The 18509-nt window shown below is 41.3% G+C and overlaps 1 protein-coding gene across 1 annotated transcript in view; it reads right to left on the bottom strand.

Annotated features, from left to right (window-relative positions):
* Positions 1–18509, bottom strand: part of slc39a14 (solute carrier family 39 member 14) — a 27883-nt gene that overhangs the window by 5183 nt on the left and 4191 nt on the right. The window contains exons 2-5 of the mRNA XM_005730532.1: positions 11161–11339; positions 9358–9683; positions 7668–7845; positions 1531–1700 (exon numbers count right to left, since the gene is read on the bottom strand). Of these exons, the coding sequence (XP_005730589.1) occupies positions 1531–1700; positions 7668–7845; positions 9358–9654 (645 nt within the window). The 5' untranslated portion in view covers positions 9655–9683; positions 11161–11339. The remainder of the gene's footprint in view (positions 1–1530; positions 1701–7667; positions 7846–9357; positions 9684–11160; positions 11340–18509) is intronic.

The raw sequence follows: 18509 nt of genomic DNA, 5'->3' as shown, positions 1-18509 counted from the left end.
CAGAGGGCCCCGAATCAGGATCAGAGGGCCCCGATCCAGGATCAGAGGGCCCCGATCCAGGATCAGAGGGCCTGAATCAGGATCAGAGGCCCTGATCCAGGATCAGAGGGCCCCGAATCAGGATCAGAGGGCCCCGAATCAGGATCAGAGGGCCCCGAATCAGGATCAGAGGGCCCCGAATCAGGATCAGAGGGCCTGAATCAGGATCAGAGGGCCTGAATCAGGATCAGAGGGCCTGAATCAGGATCAGAGGGCCTGAATCAGGATCAGAGGCCCTGAATCACTGTCCTTTGTGTTTCTTGCAAAAATCGTATTAATTTAGTTGAATTTAAGTGAGGACTGACTCACAGCTGATTGATGTCTGCAAGACAATTTAGACTATTAATGTCATTTCCAATCAAAAAACCTTGATTTTCCTTAATGCTTGTGCTGTCTATGGTGACTATAAACTTTAAAGCAGATTATTCTGTTGTTCAGTGGTACATGCACATAAATACATGTGCACAAGGATTTGAACAATGACAGTTTATCATTTTGTCCTTGCACATCACCACAGTGGTTTTAAATTCATCAAAATGTGATTTAAATGCAGAGTTTCAGCTTTAATTCAAGCATTAACTGTTTAGGAATTACAGTTATTTTTATATGTAGCCGCTTAAAACTACAACATTTTAAATGTAAGGACTAGAAACTGAAAACTGCCTTACTGGGTTGAGATCAGGTGACTGACTCGTCCACTGAAGAATATCTAATATATAGATTATTTTTTGGAGACTTTTGGAGAAACCTTTTAGTAATATGAGCAGAGAGTACAGCCCAGCACACGGTACAGAACTGAGAAAAAACTCTAGTGACCCAGTTCCACTGGCAGCCATACATGCCCGTGCTTGTTGGGCATGTATGGCTCCACCATGCTTGACATATAATTTGCTACACTTCTCCAAACTTTTCTCTTCCCATTCCGGCTTCATCGGTCCAAAGAATTTAATTCCAGAGCTCTTCGGATTCCTTCAGATATTTTCTGGCAAAGTGTAATCTGGCCCTCCTGCTCGTGAGTGTAACCAGAGGTTTGCACCTTGCTGGAAGCCTTTTGTATTTATGTTGATGAAGGAGTCTCTTGTACGCAGTTATGTAGTTGTTTTTGTAAACCATGGAAATAATTCTGTGATCATCTGCTTCTCTTGTCTTTTGTGGTATTTCAGGCCTTTTGCTGTTGCTGAGCTGGTGAGTCCATCCTTACTTTTTAAGAATACAGCAGAGTGTTGATCTGACACTCCTAAATGTCTAAACAGTTATTTGTTAAATCCCTTAAATTAAACCTGAACCTCTGCACTTAAGTCTTTTCTTGAATGTTTGACTTGAAATACACTGTGGGGGTGGGCAGAGATTAAATTTAAAAAACAAACATGGACCTAACTGTATTTCCAAATGCTTTTATTTATATTTATATATTTATAAATAAAATTTATATACAGCAGCCCTGCTAAAAATGCACTGCAGCGAACTGAGCCTCAGCAGCACCAACACTACCTCTGGGATGAGCTGAAACAGGGCGTTGGAGTAGAGAGTGCCAATGGCCAGGGCTATGAAGTAGAGCAGCAGTCGCTTGTAAAAGGTTTTCTTCATGAAGGGCACGACGCACGCCCCGACCAGCGAGCACAGAGAGATCAGTGTCACGCATAGGATCCCATAGCCCCAAACTGATTAACAGAGGAGAAAGAAGGGGGAAGAAGAGAGAGAGAGAAAGAGGTAATCAGTTTGGAAATAATCTTGTCGGATTAATGACCAGTGTGTTAACCGAGTTCATGAGTTTTAAAAAAGGGGGGAAGACCAAGCAGTTAACTCCCTGGAAAGGAACAATTAAATGAAATCATCCTGAGAAAAAAGAGACATGAAAGGATTTTCAGGAACAGCGAGCCGATAATCCGCTGAAAACAGCTGAAGTGAGACCACCTTTTACTTGTATTTGAAGATAATCACCAGTTCCTCATTTCCACTGATAAAAAGAAGATGTCATTATAGTTTACTCCAATCTCAAGCATTCACACACACACTCTCGTTTTCATATCTTAGTGAGGACATCTAATTGACATGCTTTCCCTAGCTGCTTACCCCAACCCTAACCTTCAAAAACAAATTCCTAACCATAACCCTCAGCCTAAACCCGAACCATAACCTAACCGTAACCCTGACACTAAAACCACATTTTGAGCCTCAAACCTGCCTTCAAACTTGTGGGTTTTTGTCCCCACGAGTACAGCGGCATGCCAATTTTCTGTCCTCACAAAGATGGGGCCCACACACGGTTGTTATGATCTACTCAGGTGTGTCTGTACCACTGTCATAGCCTCAGGCTAAACACTGCAGAGACAAAAGGGGGCAAACGAACTTTAAATAGCCCACTCGTAGCAGAAGGAGCAATGCTAACAAGGGGTCACATTTCAGTTTGAAGGACACTTTAAGGGTGCAGTGCTCCATTTCCCAGGGCTCTGTTACACACAGTGAAACACATGACCCCCCCAAACAGTGACTAAAACCATGTTTCAGGTCTGTACAGCCTTTCTAGCATCAGAACAGAAATTCTCTCCTCAGTTAAACAACATAGGTGGCCTACATCTCAGTACCAGGAGAGCTAGGTACACACACACACACACACACACACACACCAGAGCACATCAGATCAGAGCAAATTCCACAGGGCCCGAGAAAGCCACAGAAAGGAAACAAAGTCAGGAACAGGAAAGAGTTATGAACACAGGAGAGACAATGGCGAGTTCGGCCAAAGTGCCGCAATTTTGTAAATGACGGCAGGTCAGAGGCAGGTCAGACCGTTTCCAAGTTTCCTACCAAACCCCCTCACAATCAGCTGTTTTTTGGTATTTTTAATGAAGCCATGAAAAGCATTAATTACAGTACTATAAGCATTTGCTGAATTACACCAGCTCATTATGAGAGGGTCGGGTGGAAAGCACTGATTGATTTTTGATGGCAATGCCATGAACGAAGCAGAGCGTAATCTTTGTATGAGTGCATGAAAGTCAAAGGTCTGCATGTATGCATGTCCCGATGTCAAACCTCTGGCAGCAGCTGCAGGATGGCAGTGGAGAACAGCGTGCCAATGGCAAGCGCGATGAAATAGGTGAGTGCGTATTTCCCAAAGCGCGACTTCATCAGGGGCACGATGAAAACTCCGGTCAGGGCGGAGACATTGATGATTGTCACACTTAAGAAAGAAAAACCCCAAACTGGAGTTGGAGTAACAGGAAGGTACAACGTTAAAACAAAGCGCTGTGAATAACGTGCAGTCATCCATCTAGAAATGCAGCTCAAGCTGTGGATAAAAGATAACGTCAGCCAGATTCAATCATACAGGTCAAGCATTAAAAACAACAACAAAAACATCATGTGGGCTCCGGGTGTTGGATGTGAGAAAACTGTTGTGTGAGTGTCTTATGTCTGCAAGATCAGCAGCTACTTTGACGTTCATGCCAACGGCAGTAGATTTTCCATCACTGCAGAGGTGAAAAAGTAAATTCTCATTATTCCAACAAATCCATATGATAGCATCAGCCTATTTGATGTCAGTTCAAATCTGGTATCAAACAGTCATATGAAAGAAATAACACCATCTTTCAGTTTTAAGGTTTAAGTATACATATAATTGAAAAAAAAGAAATCTGATCCTTAGAAGGTCTTCCAGTCATTTAAATACAGCCTCAAATGCTCGACGCACGACATATTACACTGTCGTTATTTCTTTAACAGTTTTTTAAAACCCCTTCCTGCTTCCTGCAGCCAGGTGCTGCTATTCAAAGGCACACGATTACTTGTTCATCAGCCAGTTTAACCAGCTCGATACAACCAGACTTTTTGGCAGTTTGCTGGTTTGGAGCGTTCAGGTGGGCGTTAAAAAACACCATCAGCGATCTTAAAGAACAACGCGTGCAAACATCAATGAGATGAAGCAACGTTGTAAAGAAAAGTGGCCAAAAGTCCTGTGAGAGAGTGATGAAACCATTACTTCAAGGTATTGCTGTTTAAAGGTGCTCCTCCAAGCTACTGAATCACTGGGTGCATTTAGATCTTCCACTCGCTGCTTTTGGATTTGACTGTTTTGTCAGATAAAAATATGACAGTATAATATGTCGCGTGTTATTGATTGACATTGACCTGATACGTAAAACCAAGAGAGCTAAAAGCAGATGCATTTTATTTTTCATATGACTGTATGCAGCTGCAGCTTATTGATTTTTAAGTACTCAATTAAACTGTTCTTATATTTTCATGGGGTTAAAATCAATGCTCAAACTTGTGTTGACAGATTTTCTGATCAGGAGAAAAACAGGCTGCACAGACAGCTAAATCAGCTAGAAGCATGCACCACATAAATCCTGCAGTTTAATCCACTTTGTTCCCTTCTTTAGTTTTAGTAATTATATTGTGATACGCTGCAGCTTTACTCCACCTGGACTCTAGAAAGCAGTCAAATAAAACTATTTAAGTACATGAAGTAGTTGAAGTGCTCACACACATAAATGTGATGTACACTACAGTTAAATATATCCAGCAACACCTGTAAAAAGAATAAAAGGAAGTAGCCATTGGTTAGATTTTCCATATCCTGCAAAACAAATTTTTGGATGCTGTGAGACAACTTCTCAACTTCTTGCTGAGGAAAAAACAAGTAAACAGATGAGCAACAATGGTGATGAAGGGAGATGAGTACAGCTGAGGAAAAGAGATATTTAATAATGTAAAAAAAATGCACAAAGGGGAGAAAAACGTGAGATTGTATCAGATCAGAAATGGTAAAAAATGGAAATCAGCATCCCGTCATGTTGCTAAACTGGATACAAAAGAAAGGATAATCAGGTCATATTTCAAAAAGTATTTCCTCAAAGAAAATCTGCTGCATGCAGATCAGAAGCTGTGACAGTAGTTTCCCAATAACAGCATCCAGCTCAGCTATGAACCATGGGAACTTTATCCTAAACATTTTAATGACATCAGAAAGTCAAACAGAATTTTAGAGAATATAGAGCCAGATGTCTTTGAGCCGTTTAGATGAGTTTGAATCGTTTCCGCTTTCTGATGAAACTATGGTGAAACACTCTGTGGTTTCTGACTCAATAGCAAAACTCTGTTTGTTTCCCCACTATTTGGCACCACTGTTTTTTATTTCATCATTATTATTTAGTGTTTCCAGCAGCTAATGGACCTACAGTAGCTCTGGTACAGAAAAACAAGAAACACCAACATTCCCATCACTGACTTGATATTGGTTCTTATGTTCAATGGTAACTTTATTGTCTCCAATGGGAAATTGATTTGCTGACTTCGCATCCCTGCTAAGTTTTGCGTCTTGTGGTCTCACATACCCGACACTTTATTAGGTACATCTTCTAGTGCTGGGTTGGGTCCCATTTTCCCGTCAGCGTTGCCCTTAACGCTTCATGCCACAGATTCACAGGATGCTGAAAACATTTCTCTGAGATTGAGATCATAACGACATGATAATATCACACAGTGATGTCAATCCGCTGTTCCAGCACATCCCCAAAGGTGCGGAGGTCAGGTGACTGTGGAGGCCATCTGAGCACAGTGAACGGTCATGTTCAAGAAACCAGTCTGAGAGGATCTGATGTTGTGAACCGGAAAACTGTCCTCTTGGAATCTTTTATTAAAAGGGTTGGACGAGGTCAGCGACAATACTCGGGTTGGCTGTTGTGTTTAACCAATGCTCCTTTGGTACTAAGGAGAACAAAGTGAGAAAATATGCCCCAAACAACTAGTTTTGATGATACCTGTGAACTGCAGCCTCAGTTTCCTGGACTGAGCTGACAGGAACAACACCTGATGTTGTCTTCTGCTGCTGTAGTGCATCCGCTTCAAGGATCAACATGTTGTGCGTTTATAGATGCTTTTCTGCATACCTTGGTTGCAACCAGTGGTTATTTGAGTTACTGTTGACTTACTTTCAGCTCTAAGCTGTGTGGCCACTCTCTGATTTCTGGTATCAACAAAACATTTCTTCCCATAGACGTGCCACTCACTTCATATTTTCTCTTTTTTGGATATTTTTCCTCTCAGTCACCTAAATCACCTTTCCTACTCTGATGGTTGGTTCTAACGAGTTGAGATGGAGTACACACCAAAGTGGCTGGTGAGTAACCTGCAAATTCCATGTTTGCAAACTGTCTCCATTACTGCTGTCTAGAGTGTTTCTTTCAAAAGAGGCTCAAGACTTCTGGAAAAATCATCAATCTATTGAGAAATGTTCACGGTGTACAAGAGCCGTGCAGACGAGTCAAAAACCATTTAAACACAGCTGCTGGACACGCGGTTAAGAACATAAGCAGCAGAATAAAGAGAATGTCATCAAACATCATTAAAACAAGTATCTGGTTAAAAAAGGATCATTATTTTATGTCTATTAGCAGCATATCAGTGCTAATGTGAGTCCTTGGGTAAAGCTGGATTATTCACATAATGAGAAAAGAAAAGGTTATTAAATTTCCTCTCTGATACCCGTAAACCTCCAGCTAGGAAAACATCTCTCAAGCCAAAATAAGCTGCCTAAAGAGGAAAGTGTGAAGTGAGCTGAAGCCATGAGGGCCTGATAAGGGAAAACAAATTTGTCAGTGGAGAGTGAGAAATGGAGCCAGAGCTCTGGGGCCATTTCTTCTTCACCTGTCAAGGATGAAATAAATAAGGACACCGGCTACAGCACAAGATTCAAGCCCAAAGTCTTTGCCTGCATAAAGAAAGCTGTCGTTTTTCTTTTAGCTGAAGCTCGACAAATGTTTTGGACTTTTCTGAACCGATGATCCTGAGGCCTTGAGCACTAAACATCACATGACTTAACCAAAACCTCCAAGTCTGTGATTAGCTTGCTTTTTATACCAGCCACACACTCCAGAGCCAATTTAGTTTTACTTCATGAAGACTCAAAGGTTTTTCTTTTTCTCTTTAAACAGCAGCCTGCACTGAATTCAGCATTTCCTAGAATTTCTGACAGGATGTGCACGTCAAAGCGGCTCTCAGGCTTAGAACATCCTGCTGGGTGTGTTCGGTCAGCAGCCTGCACGGAGCTTCAGCGGTTCAGCAGCCAAGGAAAGATGAGCTTTCCAGCCTGGACTGTCTTTACCTGGATGAGATCTGTGCTGCATACTGAAAACGCTGAGAGAAGCTGGACTGTGGACTCTGAAAGATGTGCTGGTTTTTACAGAAAACTGAGAAATGCAATCTGAGCTCTTGGCTAACTGTGCGTGCTTATTTTGGCTTTCACCTCCTTCGGGGACACCATAAAATCACCAGGCAACAAAACACACAAATTTCGAGCTGAGATTTGCAAGGTGTGTGATAATACTTGAACTGACAACAGACATGAACAATGAGGCACAGAAAACCTTGAAAGAAATACAGCGATTGCAGAGGAAGCTAAAAAGAAAATATTTGGAGAAGAAACACTTTCTGGATTTATGCTGTTTTTGTCTGAGATGCTGCTTGGATGAATCCAAATGTGTCTCTTCTGAATAACAATGAAAAACAATGAAAAAGGCTTTAAGGAGCAAAAGGTAAACTTTGATCAACACATATGTACAATTTCCACAGAGGAAATTAAAACATACAAATATGTTAAATATTAGTATTTAGTTGGTGCTCACCTTCAGCGTCTGAGGGCCTGGGGTAGGTGTCGCTGCTTTGCTCCTCCCCTTTATGTGCCCTGCAGCTGCCAGCATCCAGCTGCTGCAGCATGGTGGGGCACAGCTCCTGAAAACCCCGGCCATCCAGCCGCGACTCCTCGCTCATGCTGTAAATGGCCAGTGTGTCTGCAGGCAAGCACTGGAACAGGAAACATCCCCATAAATGACCCACACAAGCAAACATCTCACTGTTGGTGAATTAGCCAGGACATAACCAGGATGCAGTGACAGGTTAGCATGCTTTTCACCTTCATGTGGACTGAAAACACAACACAAATGAGTCTGTCAAGACTCATATTTGGAGTCTAGACTAGACGAAATTAACAGGAAGGCACTATTGCATAACATTGGTGTCACCAATAAAATAAATAAATAAAAAAACAGCATCTCACCAAATAAAAATGATGATTAAATTTTCAACTCTAATGTTAACAAAGTAACGGTTTAAAATAATCCTTTTTGTTGGGCCTCGTTGTTGCCTCCACCGACTGCGTCATCACAGCACTGTAACATTTATACTGGGCACGCTGAGGCGGGCTGAACCTGCTCAGAGACAGGTGTTGCCACTCAGAATAAACCTTCATGTTCATGCTGGAACACAAATAGAAGTCAGAGCTCCCTCTTTATAATCAGAGAATCTGAGCTATCAATGAAACTAATGTGTCTTCAACTGAGCTGCAACGCATGACCGAGGTCATAAACATCAAGGGGTGGAGAAACAAGGAAAGTGCGTCCCAAAGTGACGTCACAACTGCCACTCACGAGGGCGACAGCACCTAAAGTAGGTGTTTTCACTCAGATCCAGAGCTTTTTAACGACATCTGCTCTCATTGTAATTATGAAAAGGCTGAAGTAGAGAAACCGGTTCAGAACAGAGTGTTTGATGCAATCAGAAGACTGAGCTTTTGGGATTAGTTGCGCATGCGTTGACTCGGGATGCATGTGTCAGATGTCGCTTTAATCCTGACTTAAAAAGATGGGTCAGAAAAACAGAGGAAGACAGAATAAACACAGTGAGTGAAAAATTAAAATTAGGTGAATAAAGTGATCGCTCAGATTGTAATGTTATTTATTGTCATGTAATAAATACCAGCTCATTAGATTTATATTTTTACATGTATTTGTTTGCTACACTGTATTTTACAAAGGTGGGAAAGAAAAGTTGGTGCTGAAAATAATAAAAAGCTTTAATATCTGTGACGTGGTAGAAGGAGCAGATGCCTCAATATGCTGCAAAGTCAAACTGTGGAACACCCTGAATATTCTTTGTAGCTCGGCCGGTTATTGACAAACGAAACGTTTCAGTGTCACAAACCAACGCCTGACTCACGTGTGACGTCCTAGCCATCATTTATTTTTTTTGGAAAGGTTCATACTTGGCCACCAGTACTCACAGCGAATCTATTCAAAGGCAGATCAACAAGTGAGTGAGTCAATGAGCCACGACACTAAGTATGGGAAATATGCTAAACAGCTCAGCTATCTGGAACCAGTAGCGCCTGTTTCTTCCAGACAAAACTGGATTTATGATTCTACTTCAGAGTCCTGCAAAGGTGCACGAATGTTAGTCTTTAACTTCTATTTGTTATATTTATTCCACAACAGAAATAAAATATGAATTTAAAATGGAGAGAATGAAAAGGTTTTGTACCTTGGAGCTGTTGAACTGGGGAGGTGTGGTTGTTGGTGTTTCAGCTGTGCTGTCGCTTTCACTCTGGCCCTGGCTGAGGGCTGCTAACAGAGATCGCAGCTGAGGGACCGTGATGGTGCTGTTGTCCCCATAGCGGGACAGAAAGTCCTGTAGCACCTGGGCAGGTGACTGCGTCTGACTCTCCACCTGACCCGTCACCTGGCAGAGCAGCACAGCTAGAGCCAGCAGGAACGCCAAGTCAAAGTGAAAGAGGCTGGTGGATGTAGCGGCACGGCCATGAGGGCAGCAGATGAGCATGTCTTCTTCAGTGGACGCAGGACGTCGATCTGTGGGGAGGACAGAAGCCACAAAAAAGAAAGTTTGAGTAAATCTTTGAAATCACTGAAGAGAATGTGGCATTACCTCGCTTTTTAGGAAACTACTTGGATTGCATGTTGAGGACCTGAAATACCAGACTATCAATATCTGTTGGACACATCACTGTTTGTGTGCAAGCACGCGTCGCTATTTGCTGGAAATTCACTATACTGTCTCAACAGCATAGTTTCTGTATGCGACTTCCTGACAAGGTGTGTTAACATTGTGATAGTACGTAACAGAACACAGTAGTAGTAATTTTGACGCATACTGACAATTTTCTGATAGAAAACAAGCACGCTAACAGTGATATATGGGTTGATGTTTCTCATGTTTATCTTATTAATCCCGGCCAATCTGAGCGATCGAGATAGACGGGCCTTCATCGGGGAGGCCACATCACAGCCTGCCCGGAGTTTGTCAAAAGGCACCTGAAGGACTCTCGGACCATGAGAAACAATTCTTCACTCTGATGAAACAAAGATTGCACTCTTTGGCCTGAATCCAGGCATCATGTCTGGAGGGAACCAGGCACTGCTCATTACCGGGCTAATTGCATTATTAAGGTGAAGCATTGTGGCAACAGGTACTGGGAGACTCGTCAGTAGGGATGGGAATTGAGAACCCAGTAGTCCAATTCCTTGGAATGGTTAGTCTGCCTGGCTATCCATACTATAGGCACAATCAGCTGATTTCTGCTCGTGTGTCAGAGGAGGAAAATAGTGGCGCAGTCTACAGCGTGGACATTACTTTAATTTTTATTGTATTATTCGATCTACAACAATAATATGCTGCTGTGTGGTTTGGATTGCTCACTATGAAAAAGTCCTGACCCTAAGTTTAATGTCCACACTGAAGTCTTCCTGAGCCCAAGATTGATTCTCTTCTGAATTATGACAACTGAAAGATTTTGGGAGCTTGTAACAGAGCCTCATCCAAAGCAGGAGAAACACTGGAACCAAAACACTCTATAATATACAAAATAACTGCTGCTTGAAGCAAAGCTGGGAACTTCTAATTAAACACCAAACACACAAGGTGACACAAAGAGCTTTTGTAGCACGAAGCACAAGCTGAGAACAGGAAACAGTGGAATAAACACAGTCCCCAATTACAGACAATTACAGGAAATTATAGCACACAGATTATCACTGACAATCTCAACCAATGTGCCGTCTGTCGACCGGAAATAGGATTTACTGGTCTTTTAACACTTTACTCAATCGGTGTTGGTGGGATTTATCCAACACTGTGTGTTTCGACTATATAAAACCCTTATGATTTCCACTTTTTTAAACTCTGACAGTCCAATCACATAGGATCATGTCCACACAGGGTCCACTGTTGTAACAGAGTCTCTATTCATGTCTGTGCACCCTGCAGGTCTACAAGCAAAGCTGGGCTGAATAAACACAGCCATTCATTTTGTTGTAAAGAAGCGCTCACCTTTTCCTACAGAGGTGCGTAATGATAGCCGGTGAGTAAAGAGGCTGTTTCAGTCGGTCTGCCCTGAGGCTCCCAGCCTGCTGAGTAATGCTCACGGGTAACTTGGGAGCTGAGATAGATGTGGGGAGGGAGAAATGTGAGTCTGGAGAGAGCAGCAGGGTCCTCAGGAGTGCAGCGGGCTGTGGAAGAGAGGGAGACAGATAAAATGAAGGTTACAAGTCACTGGTTAGGAGGAAACAAATGGGGAGAGGTAGACAAAAAGACATGAGGACTAAAAAGACACCTGACATGGCAGCTGCCAGCTCAAATCTACCGTGTGTTCTCTTATCCATCGATTCGTCCTCTTCCTGTCTGACACTCGATCCACAAAGTCAAGAACTGAGCCGAACCCTGAATATTTCTTTTCTGCAACTGAAGTGTTTCTTGTTGACACCTATGCAGTTACTTAAGACTGAAGCGTTAAACAGCGCTGAAAAAGATTAATTAAGAAAAAGCAGGCTGACGTGCAAGCAAGTGATCAGCATGATTCACTTTGAAATTTCTCACTTCCAAACATCACTGATGTTTTGGAAAAATGCAGCCTTACCTGAAAAAGTAAAAGTTTTATTTTATCTGGGGAAAGTTGACTAACCAATTTGAGTTCAGGCACCGTCTTTACGTCTCTCTCCAAAGGTCTCTGATCTGAGGAGGCAAAGAGAAGACTCTCCTCTTCTCCCCAGTGAATTAGACCCTCTCTCCCACATTTTCCCCTCCACTTGGCCTAATGAGGCCATATTCTGGAGTTGGTGGAGGAGAGAAATAGAATAAAACTTCAAAAGCATCTTTAGGTACTACTTTTTCAAACTTTCTTCCCTGCAAGTCTCTGTTGCACAATCCTCCTTAAAGTTGCAGGAGCTCTGAACCTTGGCCTCTTTCCTGCTGGCTGCTAATGTTCAGGCACACGGGGAAGCTGAGAGTAAACAATGGTACTAAAATGAATTAGTCAAGCTAAAATTAATACAACAAATACTTGCTCCTAACTTTTTAAAGCTGAGGTTTTCCTGCAGTAGGCAGTGGGAGAGTGTGGTGGACACTATGTTGTGCAATCTGTAGAGTCTATTTGTGAGAAAGGCTTAAAACTGAGCACGCTGATGTGCAAAATAGAAGTGGTGCAGCATATTTCATGGGTCAAAACTGGTTTTTGGGAGGTCACATAAGTATGACTGGTCCATATAAGTGAAGTCAGACTGTTTGTGTTAGGTAGTTGACAGAAGCCTAGCAGATATTTGATTTCTTTTTATAATGCCACTGCCTTAGCCAAACATCCTCATATTAACAGGATTTGCTTGGTTAAATAAAAAGGTCTTAAGTACCTCTAATCTTAAGAATGAGATGAAGTAACAGCCAGCTGTTTTGAAGCTTCACCTTGTGGTTTAACTGCTGTTAGTGGTCCCTGTGAAAACCAAGGAAAGCTGCCAGAAGTAAACTGATATCTCTCTCATCTTGTGCATTTATTTTTTATAAGAGAGTCAAGGTGTGTCAGCCTATATTAGAGAGTGAAAGCACAAAGGTGAAACGCATTCACTGGCATGTTCGAGACAAATGTTTGTCTAGAAGAAGGGGAGAACATGTTAAAGAGACCAGTACTGAGGGGAAAAGCCAAGACGCATTTTCTACAGGACAGTATATCACAGTTTTCTGGTTCTTTTTGCAGCCTAACAAGTCTGACTCAAAAGTTTCCCAATATGTATGTGTTAATTCCTCTAAAACCAAAGAAAATGGGCAGACACCAACCAAACCCAGAAGACTAGAAGCTCTGCTGCTACGTTACACATGAACCACCCAACAAACACAGGAAGAAAGGCTTTAACATTCAATTAATATGTTGAAACTTAAGAACCAGCCATGTAATCTTCCTTAACACAAACACAACATGTCGGGTATTCACATCTTGTGAGGACATCTAATTGGCATAATGCTTACCCTAACCATCAAAAATGAATGCCTAACCCTAATATACCTAACCATAACCTAACTGTAGCCTTTACACTAAAACCACATTTTGAGTCTCAGAAATGCCTTCAAACTTGCAGGGACCCTGATTTAGGTCCCCGTAAGTGCTGCTGGTCCCCACAAGTATAGTAAGCTTCCAATTTTTGGTCCCCACAATGATATAAATACACGCTCACACACACACGCATGCACCACACACATGCAACAAGGATGTTTGCAGTCAGTCGATGACATAAATCGTCAACTATCAAATGTCAATATCAACACGAGCACCATAATTGCTGTGTTAGAAACCTGCCTGGGATAATCTCCAGGTTACACACACTAAATATACACATGCATCTCAGCGTCTGGAGGATGTGCAGCTCCAAAAAGTCGAGCTATGATAAACAGTGAAGGAGCAGAAACATTCCTCACTGGCAGATGGCTAAGGTCCAATCAAAACAAGTGCCCCGAATGTTGGGTCACGCTCATGTCACCATGTCCGTTTTAGTGGTGTGTGTGTGCGCACAGATAAGATAAAGGCTGGCAGACGAGACTGGCAGTCTGCAGCACAGACGTGAGCTCTTCAACATGATGGTGAAGGCCATGGATGGAAAGCATGATGATTACATGGGAGCTGGCACAGGGGTGAAGGAGGGAAAAAGCTTAGTCACCAATCCCGACAGCACGCAGGGGACCTTGGATGTCTCAAGACGTCACCTGTTTGTCTGACTTTGTCTTTTTAGTCTCCCATCATGACAGGATAATCTCTCCCTGATCCAAACTCAACCCCCCAAATAAGTAAACATATAATGTTCACTTATCATTTCAGTGATACATTTTTTTTTATTAGTATGTATTCTTGAAGATTTGTTCCCATTTTCAAAATAAGTGTAACTGGCATTTAAATACACCACTTTAACAGTAAATTCAAGGAAAACATCTTTATACCAATAAGTATAAATACAAGGATTATATTTCTCTATAATATGAAATACCAATGAAGAGGAAATCTAATCTAACACTGGCATGAAAATGAATCCCGTCAAACTGAAGCGCTGACAGGAAGGACACACAAGACAAATCAGGTTTCCGTTACAGATCAGGTAGCCATCCACGAGCAAGCATGAGAATACTGCAGCCAGAGAAAGCCGTGAACTCGGAGGCTGAGGTCACCGCGGTATCAGAGCACTTGTGGTGATTAACCATTATTACCAGTGTTTTCTGCACTACGGTCACATCTCACGGCTACTGCACCCACGTGTAAACACCGCTCGGTGACCAGTTTCCCTCGTCATCACCAACTTCGTGTGCTGACAAGGCAGAAATGAAGTCAGCGGTGGGTTACAGGTCTCACAGGACTTCTGGCTGACACTTTACCACCAGCCTCAAAAACAACATGAATAACTGCTTTCCATGGATTAGTTTAACCAAACAAACCATGACCACTCCAAACCCACGCATCCTTTTAATAAATTTGTGAGTAATTAGGGTGATGCATACTGATGAGCTAATCCACAAACAAAACCATCCATCATAAAAGCACAGAAAGAAACTTTCTGCTCGCATTTCGCCTTTTTAAATAAGCCGGCACCATGAGGCTCCGTACAAGGAGCATAGATGTCGTCATTTGGCACCAGAAAGTTTTAAAAGGGTAGTCTGAAGAGGCAGATCTCAAGAAACAAGTAGGTGTAAGAAAAAAAGAAGAAGAAAAGTGGAATTTCTTAACAAAACGAAACAAAAGAAGAGCACAGGGGGATTAAACCAAACAAAGCAGTGAATAAAAGAGGCGCCTGAAACTGTAAGATTAAGTAAGAAGTACTTTGTGTCTTTCCAAAAATAAAATCAAACAGCATAATTGCAGTCACTCGTAACAATTCTTATCCTTACTTTCAGCTGGGGAAGATCACAAATCTGTACAGAGAAGTAATAAGTCAACACAGCGTTTATCAGGCTAGATATTAACACATTCACATGAAAGGGATGGCGTTGGTGTTATATTACTGATCACAAACTGGGGTAGGTCTACTGAAGGGAGATTTTACAAGGAGAAATAAAACTTTGGCCAGTGTGAAGCAGGTAAAGCTGCCATAAATGCCGTCTGTGGACGAGAACACATTCATCAGTATCACAGCTCCGTCATTAACACCTGACGTACCAGCGAATGACAAACGTTTAACTATGTTCAGGCGTTTAAACTCTGATAATAAAGGATAAATATAAAAAAGAATTTTAAAAATGAATTCAAACTTAGGCTTCATCTATTTGAAAAACTGACATAAGGTAAAAAAAAACAAAAAAAACAACAAAAAAGTACAAAGTGCTCTGTTTTAGGATCATATAAAGAGGCTTACAGAGCAATAAAGTTATTTTTATATTGCAGCCAGAACAAATAAAGTTGCTTCTAAGAATCCGTATTTCTTACCGATGCTCTTCGGGGAAAGAAAACTCTGCACTCTGAAGTCGAAGAGATCGTACAGAGACAGTTTTTTTAGAGATTTCAATGATTAACAGGCAGTGATTTCATTCATGTTGCCCAACAAAATGATGATAAGAACACTTGGTATTAAATGCTGCCATGCCATGTGTGTTTCCATAAAATCAATATTCAGGTCTTTAAATAACAAAAGTAACGACTGCCAGTCCCAAACCTGGATAAATAAGGAGGGTTGTGTCACTAAATAGCAAAATTACATTCAATATCAGCACCCTTATTAGTCCAATAACTGTACTTATCAGACTTGTGACAAATCTAAAAACATAAACAAGCTCTCAGATCTCTGATCTGGTTTCAACAGGCTTTCTCTGCAGACTCGTGCTGACTACAGAGCATGCATTTCATCCTACCTTTTCTATGAATGGAGACTGCTTTTGAACAGATCCTTTGCAATTTCCAGCAGTTTGCACCTCACATCTCGTCCGTCCTCTCACATCTGCACTCTGTCCTCTCAGGCCACTTTATATACAACTACAGGGAAGACCAGGTGAGGCTGTGCATGCCTTCATCAACCCCTAATTACTGTTTCGCTTGGTTCTCGTGCAGTTATCATTAACCAAAGCCGTCATTAGATGATAGAGTGATAGCTGTGGGCACTGTTTTGGTTCACCAAACACATTGTTATTGTGCTCCACTCATCCTGACTACACTCCAAACGACCACCAACCATAAAATTAAAGGGTTTCGACGTGACCCGGACTGACTCAGACCCCGTCTCTCTTACCCAGGGCAGGAATCCAGACACAGAAAGCCACAGAGCACGTGCACTGAAGGAAGTTACACACATTTTAAGTGGTGGGTTACTGTTTCCTTTTTACTTTAAGAGAACATTAAAGATAAACTGCAGCCATCAAATTAGTTAAGGCAGAGTTTTTTTTATCAAGAGTAAGTTAAACATGACGTGGATTAAATCCAGTCTTAGACCATAAACCTTTTTCAAGTAGGTTAAATAATGCACTGATTAAAAAATAATAATAAAAATGAACCGAGTGAGGTACAAATTAAAAAATAAAATAAAACTAATTAAACTACAGATCATTGACTAACTATATGTAACTGAAATCAGCACAAAAACCAGATAAAACAAGAACATGAAAACGAGCTCTTGGAAATGATCTTGTATGAAACATATCAATAAAGTAATTGCTGAGAGGACGACTGAATATTGTACAGCTTGGGGTGTTTACAGAAATCAAATCATTTACCACAAACACACTTATAGACAAAGAGCTGGTCCAGGATTTGAACCTAGGACCTCATGCAGAGAATCATACTCCCTACCAGGGGCGGGGAACTCCAGGCCTCAAGGGCCGGTGTCCTGCAGGTTTTAGATCCATCACAGCTGATTTAAATGGTTAAATGACCTCCTCAACATGTCTTGAAGTTCTCCAGAGGCTGGTAATGAACTGGTCACTTGATTCAGGTGTGTTGACCCAGGGTGATATCCAGGGGCAAAATTTACAGGTGGGTTAGGGGGGTTATCACCCCCCAATAATCAGACCCAATCAATATAACCCTCCCAATAAAATTATGAATTATCTTGCATAAAGAGGTTATTGATTATCTTTACTCTTTTCAGTTATTACCAGCAAAATCGTTTCATGTTTGATCATCTGGGAATATACCCAGATTTATTTATTTATTTATTTATTTAGACAGCGATCTTAACCCCGCCAATGTTCAGCACAAAGTTACGGCGATGGTGATACCTAAAACCTGCAGGACACCGGCCCTCGAGGCCTGGAGTTGGACACCTAAGTTATTTGCAAACACTGGGGCAAAATTGTATGGGTGAAACACAGGCACAGCTAATGAGAGCTAAAACTAACAAAATACTAGAATTTCATCACTAAACCTTGAGCACGGACATCATGGATTACACAGTAAGCCCTAAAATTAGATTAAAAACACTCCCACAGGTAACAACAGCACATGCATGATCCAGTTTAATGACTCAGAGTAGTGAGGCCTGGTCAGGACGTGTCAATTAATGTGGACAGAGCTCTGAAGAATCATCCAGATGAACAAAGTAAAAGACCAAAAAAATAATAATAATCAGCCTTCTCAGAGCTGTTATGAAGAAGGAAACTATTCATAGAGGCCAAAAGCATTTCTAAACCAGACTGTAAATATGCTGCATGCTATGGCTGGGTAATCAATCAAAAATCATTCAGAACCTCTAACGGACGAAATCTTGCTCAAGTCACTATGGGTTTTTCTTTTGTTGTTGTTATTGTTATTCTTCTGTATAAAGCGCAGTAACATTATTTTTAGACTGCAGCCAACATGAATAAAGTTGTTTCAAAGAATCTGCATTTCTTACTGAAGCTCTGATCCAAATGCTGTAGAGCCTTTTTTTGGAGTATTTCAAGTTGCTATGCATCAATACAACCATTATATCCCAAATTTTAATAATAGGTATGCATTAAGTCCATAGTAACTACTAGGGGTGCAACAATACTCGTATCGATATTGAACCGTTCGATACAGTGCTTTCAGTTCAGTACGCATATGTATCGAACAATACAAAAAATTTTATTTATTTTATCAACTTTTCACTATGGGCTCAAAATGTGGTCATAAATATTTTGTACTTGTAAATCAGTTTAGTATGTGTAAAAAGAATTTGTGTGTGCGTAAAAAAGATTTGAGCGTGCGTAAAAAAGATTTGAGTGTGCGTAAAAAAAGATTTGAGTGTGCGTAAAAAAGATTCGAGTGTGGATTTAGCCAAAAAAAACCCTGCAAGTTACAAGTACAAATTTTGACCCTATTTTTCTTCCTTTCATCTGATTGGTCAATGTCATGTCAATCACAAATGTAACAATCCAATCAGAGAACAGATGGGTTTGGCTGTCGGAGGGGCGCTTTTTTTTGAACT

Source organism: Pundamilia nyererei, unplaced genomic scaffold (genome assembly GCF_000239375.1).
Source record: "Pundamilia nyererei isolate P.nyererei 1_Seehausen unplaced genomic scaffold, PunNye1.0 scaffold00038, whole genome shotgun sequence".
Lineage (NCBI taxonomy): Eukaryota > Metazoa > Chordata > Actinopteri > Cichliformes > Cichlidae > Pundamilia > Pundamilia nyererei.
This window is presented reverse-complemented; position numbering and strand designations above follow the sequence as displayed.